The sequence below is a fragment of the Anneissia japonica genome, unplaced genomic scaffold (assembly GCF_011630105.1).
Source record: "Anneissia japonica isolate Jap-2015-1 unplaced genomic scaffold, ASM1163010v1 scaffold288280_len83618_cov193, whole genome shotgun sequence".
NCBI lineage: Eukaryota > Metazoa > Echinodermata > Crinoidea > Comatulida > Comatulidae > Anneissia > Anneissia japonica.
Window position 1 is genome coordinate 35,339 of NW_022734284.1, and position 9,140 is coordinate 44,478.

The 9,140-nt window shown below is 35.2% G+C and overlaps 3 protein-coding genes and 1 long non-coding RNA gene across 4 annotated transcripts; 2 read left to right on the forward strand and 2 right to left on the reverse strand.

Annotated features, from left to right (window-relative positions):
• Nucleotides 1-79: 79 nt before the first annotated feature.
• On the reverse strand, nt 80-1,554 carry LOC117116353. The gene is made up of 2 exons (XM_033260370.1): nt 1,012-1,554; nt 80-501 (listed from the first exon to the last, which is right to left on the reverse strand). The coding sequence occupies exons 1-2, from the start codon at nt 1,132-1,134 to the stop codon at nt 319-321; spliced, it is 306 nt and encodes a 101-aa protein (XP_033116261.1). The 5' UTR covers nt 1,135-1,554; the 3' UTR covers nt 80-318.
• Nucleotides 1,555-3,690: 2,136 nt separating this feature from the next.
• LOC117116351 lies at nt 3,691-4,490 on the forward strand. The gene is made up of 2 exons (XR_004446732.1): nt 3,691-3,766; nt 4,423-4,490. It is a non-coding gene; the product is annotated as an uncharacterized LOC117116351 (long non-coding RNA).
• Nucleotides 4,491-4,534: 44 nt separating this feature from the next.
• On the forward strand, nt 4,535-4,870 carry LOC117116352 (uncharacterized protein C14orf119-like). Its single transcript, XM_033260369.1, has one exon. It carries the CDS (start codon nt 4,535-4,537, stop codon nt 4,868-4,870), a length of 336 nt encoding a protein of 111 aa, XP_033116260.1.
• A 1,490-nt stretch (nt 4,871-6,360) lies between these two features.
• Nucleotides 6,361-8,279, reverse strand: LOC117116350 (ubiquinol-cytochrome-c reductase complex assembly factor 3-like). Its single transcript, XM_033260368.1, has 2 exons — nt 8,081-8,279; nt 6,361-7,085 (listed from the first exon to the last, which is right to left on the reverse strand). The coding sequence occupies exons 1-2, from the start codon at nt 8,189-8,191 to the stop codon at nt 6,933-6,935; spliced, it is 264 nt and encodes an 87-aa protein (XP_033116259.1). The 5' UTR covers nt 8,192-8,279; the 3' UTR covers nt 6,361-6,932.
• Between the last annotated feature and the right edge of the window lie 861 nt (nt 8,280-9,140).

A 9,140-nucleotide genomic window follows, 5' to 3' on the forward strand; every position in this document is an offset into this window, starting at 1 on the left:
AATACAGTAATAATAGTAATAATGTTAATAATAATGATACCGTAATATTAATAATATAATAATAATGATGGTATAATAATCATTAATGATGATGATGATGATAATAATAATAATAATAATAATAATAATAATTATAATAATAATAATAATAATATAAAATAAATAATCATATTGATAATCATATTATACAGAAGATCGCCAAGACCAATGATAAAGGTATAAATGTCAGAAACGTGACATCAACATTTTAGGCCTATTTAAACGCGTCACTCAAAAATTAATCATAACTAATCATACACTGACGGGATCTCTGGGAGATCAGCACGTGATAAAAAACACTTGTAATATCTGTAACAACCAGCAAACTATAACAACAATTATAGAAATTTGCGTTGCTAGTTCGGATAATCGCTGGATTTCGTTCTCAGAATGCTGCTGTTGTTGACGCTCTTTTCGATTTCTGTAGTAGTCAAGGCAATCATTGAACATCATATTAAGCATCTGGAAAGACAAGATACAAATGCTTACTGGTGAAGACGCATAAAAAAACGTAAAAAGAAGAATAATACGCCTAATTAATGATGAGTGAATTGGCAATGATTTTGTTTAAATGTTGACAGTAATTATGGCCTTCACCATCACCATCTTATCATCTTCATAATCATCATAATTATCAGTGTCATCATCATCATATCGTCATCATCAGTGTCGTCATAATAATTATTATCATCGTCGTCAATCATCATCATCATTTTATCGTCGTCATCATCATCATCATTACTATCGTGGTCTTCTTCGTCGCCATCACCATACCATCAGTCGTATCATCATATCAGTCTCATCACCACCACCATCATAATCATCACCGTCATGGCCTACAGCATTCATGAAGATATTAAACGAGGCAATTAATTGGACCTATTCCGAAAATGAATATTATATCAATAAATAATTAAAATATTAATAATTATAAAAAGTAATGTAAAAATTCAAACAAATATAATGGCCTACCCTAAATCTTTCATGCAACGCCACCACTGCTTCCGTCGTCTCACTCTCCGCCATGATGTTGTCAATGCATTCTTTTAATCCTGATTCCAACGTATTTTCTTCTTCTTTAACCTCCTGTTCCATTTTCCTTCTGAATAGAACTATAGCTTATCAAATTAGGCCTATTATGATTTACGTCTGTCACTGGAACATTCGCCAGGGAGGACTCAGCAATGTCTTTTAGGGGGAAGGGGTGGGCAGGTGAGAGATGAGTTCCAATCGAAGGAGTGTTGAAAGTGGTTTTGGAAAAATGAGAGTAGCCCTTGGTATCCAAAGGTTTAATAATTTAAATATATTCACACTTGTTTAGCATTTTTGGCAGCTGCCGGGAAGAGGAGCTACTACCCTTGATCTCCCATCTGTTGACTTGTGCAATTATTTATATAGTGACATTCATAAAATTATCCATGTAAGAATATACATTTTACAACTTGCGCTACAGGAATGCTCGTATATACAAATACTATACTTGAATTAAATTATGGGCCAATATTTTATATAAGAGCGACATATTATTATTATTATTATTTTATGTTGTTCGATCGTATCGGAGTGGGGAGGGCAAATAACATGCACCACGATATATCTGTCTCTTATACACATCTATTCTAAATTGGATTGTACCAATCGAATACGCCCAATATCAAAAGAGTAGGGGATTGCCTCCCCATGTACTGCCCAATTCACCACCAGAAGGATCCCAAAACAAGTCTTCAAGCTTCCTGTGTTATCCATAATTTGATTCACACCAAAAAATACTTATCTTATCTTATTAAATATACTTTGGAGAGAAAGCTGTCTGAACATGGCTTTCAACTCAAAAAAAAAAAAAAAAAAAAAAAACAAAACTCGCTAATTGAGCACTTTTAATCACAATATGATCACACCAAGGATAACCCGGTAAGTCCGAAGAATAATACGTACAGACCCTTTTCAATGGATCTTCCCGCTAAGCCTAGCTTAGCGGGAAGGTTTTTGATAAGTTGCCGAGGTCCTACAAAACGAGTGCAAAAAGAATGATCTCTAATAGCCTGTATTATGATCAGTGGTAAAAACACGTTTTTTGTAGGACACGCGCGTATTCTTGGCCTTGTTCTGATTGGTCGGTTGTTAAGTTTGATTGACACTTCGGAAAGGTCGCGTCTATTGGCTTGTAAGGAATTTAAGAGTTTTGTAGTAATGTTTGTATCAACGAAAATGTATTATCTGTGTATCGAGAGGTAAATAAATTATATAGGCCTAATTTAATAAAGTGAGGGGTTTATTTTCACGACTATATGAAGGACGGTATCGTTACGAGGGTACGAGTAATATACGAGCAACAACTTGTTGTATATGAAAGCAAATTTATTGATTTCCTGTCAATTTGCACAAAATTACAGTAAATATTAAAATACAGTACTTTCATACCTTCATTAAAAAAGTAAATGTTGGACGAGAGTATTTTAAACAAAAATATGCAATTTTCAATTAATTTTGTTGGCTCACATTGCTATGCTGTATAATGATGTTTTTAATTGTCACGCTATTTGCAAATCATATTGAATATTATATAAACATAAATTACTGAGGAATTGAGAAAAAATAGTAAAGTACATTTGCGGAGATCGCTTATTCATTACTGAAACTCAAAGGCCATGGAACAGTCTGCTTTATAATATCAGTCATTTGAAATAACAGTAGGCCTACTGCTTCGTGAGTTACACTAATGTCCAATACACAAATTTCTTCTTTGATAATAAACACCTGCTTCTTTCATTAGTTTAAAATCATCACTCAAACTAATATTTCCCATTCTTTTTATAAAAACGGCGCATATTACTAATTGGTTCATTCCAGCGACTGATTGATTGGGTCAATACAAAAATATACTATATTTTTGCCACAGAAAAAACTGTATTCCATGGCTTCCAGACAACACCATGGACATCTTAATTCTCACAATTTACACGCGGGTAGGATAACGTCTTAAATGACCCCATTTTCTGGGCCCATCTTGTTCTTGCAAAATGTCAAAGTTCATATTCAGGGCTCTTCATGTCTTCAGCTTTTTCTGTGCAGGTTCATTTGCATTGGTAATTTCTCCATTGTCTGCATCCTCATCTTCTCCATCAAGATCATCATCCATATCGCCTGTATTAAGATAAGAATACAATAAATAGAGAGCAAGTAAAAGTATTTATAAAAAGTAAATAATAATTAATGATACAGTAAACAACATTTATAGAGCTCATACACATTTCAAATAAGAAAGGCAGCCTGCTTCTTCAAGGTTACAGTTGGTTAGGCCCAGTGCAAGAAAAGAGAGAGTGGGCAAGAGCTACTCTAGGGGAGAGAGGGCCATCTACTCTAGAGAGAGGAGGCCTACGTTACCTACCGGATGGCAAATTTGACTTTATTAACAAGGCTTTCTCTTGATCTACAAGTTCGGTTAAATATGCATTGGTTTCCTTTTGAACTTCTTTTAAAGACACACTCAACTGTTTCAAATTCCCAGTTGATGCCACGGTTGGGGATGTAAATCGTTTGGTTTCACCCTGCTTATTCGCAATAACTACTTCCACAGTGGGCGCAGCCATTTTGTTAAGTTGAGTTTAATCTTCGTGTCAGGGGTCAAAGTTGAGGACTGGCGGATCATCATAGAAATCGTGGATGTTTACGAATTCCATACCACATTTGACGTACTAAAACATGGTTATAAAGTTGGTTTATAAGAGTAAGTTCTATTTATTTATTAATATAAAAAGCGATAAAGAGAAAAAGTCGTACTAGGGCCCTATTACTGTTTTTTTCCCACGCGTTAAATAACAGATAAGATAGGCCAAGGACCATCGCCTAAGCCACAGCAGCAGTGATCTAGCAAAACAAGAGTGAGTTCACCTTGACGTCAGACCTGATTTCTCCGCCCCTCGCAAAGACCTGTTTAACTTGTTAAATTTGTGAAATTGGCAGACTGAGAATGGGTTATTAATCAATAGTATTTTGTAGATAGATATTAATAAGCTATATAAACGGAGAAACTTTATACAGCAATTGAATTTAGTTTGCGTTTTGTTTATCCCGTACCTTTTTTAAGGTCTGTTGTAAATTGTTTGTACAGGTAGGTATTGACTATTGTTGTTGCTTGACAAATAAACGAAATGAAATAAAAGTTGCTGTATTATTGTTGTATGAGATAATTGGATAAATTATATCTGGCACTGTATGACTGTAATGTTGTGATATATGTATTGGTCTGACAAAACACTGATGAGTATGACTCGGAACAAACATGTAAAAGTACAGTTTCTGGCTTTGAATCTCATTTTTAAATGTTATATTTAAAAAAAAATCCATTTGTGATTCACTTAATGTTGATATGTTATTCTTTAGGTCCTCTATGATGTACTCTTGGTGGAGCAGCCCAGACTCTATTAGCTGATGGGGTAACCAAAGCAATCCAAAATTTGTTTTTGGAACTGCTTTTTGAACATTACAAAAAAAAATGGCACATTCAGTAGTCGAAAATGAACAAACTACAATGTATCACTGGTTCTCATCATGGAGCAAACGTCAAAAAGAATACTTCCTAAAAGATCTGATCAATAAAGCTGTCCCTGCGGACGTAACTACATTGTTTGATGCGATGCAGTCTTTTAATGTTGACGATAAACCTCCAAGTATTTTTACCTGCCAATTGAGACTCTTTACAAGCTGGTTTGAAGAATGGAATCAACTTGAACGCGATAAATTCATACGTCATCTAGGAGAAATCGACAGAAATTTTATAGAACAATTTCAAAACGGTATTCAAAGTCGACTTGAAGAAAACATGGAATAAATATATTTTGTTATTAGTTTCGGGTATTTTTCACATCTATATTAAAAATGTGACAAAATTGTTTAGAAAATGACGTTATGGGTTTGTAAACAATTAAAGGTTTAAGTTACCTGTCATGGAGTATGTATAACCATAGAGAAAATATTTTCTCTATGATATAACATTACTCAATTGAGATAGGATATGCTAATTGATTTTATTTTCTTACAAAATTTGAATGGATAGAACAATCATTAATGAATGTCAAGTACTATATCTTTTAATAAAACACTGTATTGTATAATATCTGAATCTGAATAAATACTGACAGACGACACCACTAGGGTATATGCATCATCGATTGCAAGTATTATAGGTGTTAATATCTTTACAGACTCACTGAATTTGAGTAAAATGGTTGTGTATAGAGCTATGGTCTGTAACCTTTCAACCAATAGGACCCAAAATAAATTGCCATGGCTTCCCAAGACAAAAAGCCTCGAGTCGTCCCACCCCTTAGACAACATACGGTCGATATCTAAATAATATTTTTTATCTTGTAACAAAATTTCATTGTGGAAAATGGCACCAAGAACCCGATAGCCGCTTGACCCTGTCTGGTGCCGAAAGCAGCTCGTCAAGCGTGAGCTGCCGCCACCTCAATTGATTCTCCATAGATATATCATTATGATACATTGATATTGGCATTAAAAATGGTCCCTAAATCCAAGCAATTGCTGTTCTTTGGTCCTCAGGGAAATATCAAATTCAGCCCTGCTCGGGTTACACATTCGATATAGACTAGTGTTTCTACCAGCAAATTACAGAGGTTTTTGAAGACATCAAATCCTCCATAAGCTATATCGTTTTTATCAAATTTATCAGTTCTTGAATCAGGTGACAACGACCAGACATTTAACACAATTTTGAAAAAAAAAAGGACAAAATTTTAAGTTATGGGTATGTTTTCACATGAATCCATTGGTTTGGTTATTTGCAACACTTATACCCCATTCAGACTAGCATCGCATTGCGATCGATTGTAGCAATTGCGACACCCAATCGCAAAGTAAAATCGTGTGTGAAAGCTCACCAAAAATAGTCGATATGTAATCAATATTGCAATTGTTACCCGTTGCGATTGGGTGCTACAATCTTTATTATTCCCGATTACCACGGAATCCGATCGCAACGAATTCAACAGGCACTGTTTGGCGGAGGTCAGTCAACATAGGCCTAGCCACCGGAGGCCTAGGCCCTAGAATGTAAAGTTTGTGTTGGTCTGAATGCGTTCGTTGATTGCGATCAGGAGTACTGTAATCAGTTTTGGATTACTACTGATTACATCGCAACAGAGTGTAGTCTGAATAGGGTATTATTATACACCTTTTCTATTATTTTTTGGGACCCATATGTGACCTGATGACCCTCAAAATTTAACCCGCTACCCAAACCTGGGTTGTGACCCATGGGTTGCCGACCGTAGGTATAGAGTATAGAGTACACTAGTAAACTGTATTTAATAATAAATTTAATAAAAATAAGTCTTCGGATGTATTCATCTTATCAAAAAGTGCAGTAGTATTTTATTGCCAGTCCTTGACATACACATTTTTTCTTTTTGATTTGATTTCTGCCTCGTATGCTTGTGCGACTCTTGAACTTCAATGGTCATCAAAATTATATACATAACTAAATACTGTATTGTAACTCTACTCAAAAGCAAACATGTTCATAATTAAGTTTTATATAAAAATGTTTATGTAGTTGAAAAGTCAAACAGCTTCATAATTGTTGGTGTATGTTGGTTACTCTGTTTCATAATGTGCTTTTAGACACACTCCTACAGCTTTCTGCTATCCAAAATGTCTCATCATGGCAACTGGTGACAGAGGTGCATATCATCTAATCCACAACATCATAGATTGTGTCAGAAACCCACAGACAACTTTTAATTAAAATAATGATTTAAATGAGAAGATTGAACAAGACACAGATATGTTATCGGCTATATAAAAGTTGCGGGGAACAAAGGCAGATATAATTGCACCGTGTTAGGATGATGTATGCCCTGTGCATGTGTTCAATCTTTCTTCAAACTCGCCTTCAGATCTTCAAAGTTGTCCCTGTAGTGAATTGCCTTATCTGTTTCGGCAGCTGCTTTTATCACGTCTAAAAAGTCTTGTGAACGCTTCCTTGATTCTGTCATATATTCTGGATTTTGCTCTGGTAGCACCTGCGAAGAAAATGATGATTGTATAATTCACAGTTGAGAGAAGAATATGTATTTTCAAGTCAATAAAGTTGTGAGCTGCAGTAGCACCAGAAATTCACCTTTGTTTGGAACAAAGCACCTCTAGATGACTGGAAAAATCCTTTTTAAAGCAGTATTCCCGGCTAAAATAATTGGCTACTTGCACAATGGTGGAGTCCTGCTCTTATACACATCTAGATGTGTATAAGAGACAGGTGCGTGGGTGAGAGACACATTTTGTTGTCGAATGTTTCATGGAAAAATTTTGATGCACTGCCCTTTAGTAATTGTTTCAAATTTTAAGAATTGACTCGGACATTCTGGCAATTTCTTACTGATTGCAAAATAGAGTAGAGAGAGCTCGTCGGTGCTAGCAAGCACGGAAACGCTGTATCAACCTATATTTATAAAGGTATCTTTTTCGTTGAAAAATGTACTTTGTGAGTGGTTGTATCATGTAAAAATGTTTTATAATTACATATGTTGTGACTGAGAAAACATTGAGGTAAAAAAATTAAGAATTAAAAGTTAGTTGCAAAAGTGCATTAGCGCCTAAATGGCATATCTAATTGATATTAGTGAGTTTATATTATTATTATTATTATTATTGTTTATTATTATCTCATCTCAGATACAGTAGTTATTGCAACATGGAGGTAGAATGTTTGTTATTATGGTGGATGTTATAGTTATTAGTAAAATTTATTACAAATTGAAAAAGAAAATCTACTCAAAATTTAGGATAAGCATAAGTTTTGACGGTGGTTGCGTAAGACTGATCGATTTGACTGCGTAAGATTTGATCGGAATGCATAAGACTTACGGCGAATGCGTAGTCTGGAGTTTGAGCTGCTCCGGGTTGTCGCTGCTCTACCGTGAAAGGTACGGCATGGCTAGCCTGCCTCATCGTCATGATCAGACAGAGAGAAAAGAGTGGGCCTAGGCTAGTAGGGCCTAGCCTCATTTATTTAACTTGCCTTAAGCATGTCTTCCCTAGAAGGAGTTACAAATTTCATTAATGACCATCCGAGAACAGAAAATACACCAACCCAGCCGCCTACGGTCAATGTTTTTACTAAAACCGACATAGCAATATACTGCACTGTATTTTCAAACGTTTTCTCTTCTTAAAACTTCTGACAACAAACAATCCAGTGGGCGACGATGCGTGTGCTGATGCGTGAAACTGACACCGCCCTCTACGAATAATCCCAAACAGTTGAGGAGACATAATTGATTGTGGCAAACACAGAACTTCTCAAGACTCCAAACAACTGCACACCCAAAGCCTCGTAAAGAGACTTTGTTTATAAACTATCGTTCCATCCTGTAGGTCCATGCTGTAAGTGGCAAGTGTGTACTTGCTGTTGGATGTGAAATTTTAAAAATTGAAACATCTCTTCTTTTTTTTTTTTAATTAATTGAATAAATGCGAACTACAAGTTATTGCTTCGCCATGGCACTTGGAGTTTTAAACCTTGAAATATCGTGAAATGTTATTGTGGGAAGTGAGCGATGTAAATTCTAGGCCTATTTCACGATTGCAAAAAAAAAATAAATACATGTTCACAGTCTTTAAAACAAATCCCTTAATATGCCTAATGCTCCCACGCATGTTTTTTTTTTTTGTGGATCGAAGGATTGAAAAAAACATCAGTTAATTCCCAACAGATTTAATTTAAATAAAGATATACTACCACTGCCACATAGGCCTATGAAAAGAATTAGTTTTAAAATAATTAATTATTTCAATAAGAATTACTGGTAACATTTTCTAACTGAAAAAAAACCCCGAGAAAATAGGCCCGGTACATTCTAACAATTGTATTGTAAATATTTCTGGTTGTTTTTGCATCTAGGCCTGGTTCACCTTTGAAGGAAGTAAAACGTGTATAAATCATTCAAAACTAGTCTCAGTGTGGTTCTTTTAATGAGCATTCAAAAGAAAAAAAATGATAGCCCAGAACGCCTCAAATATTATTTTCGGGCGTCTAGAACACAACAATTTCGAGGGAGCATGTCCCCGGACCCCTAAGA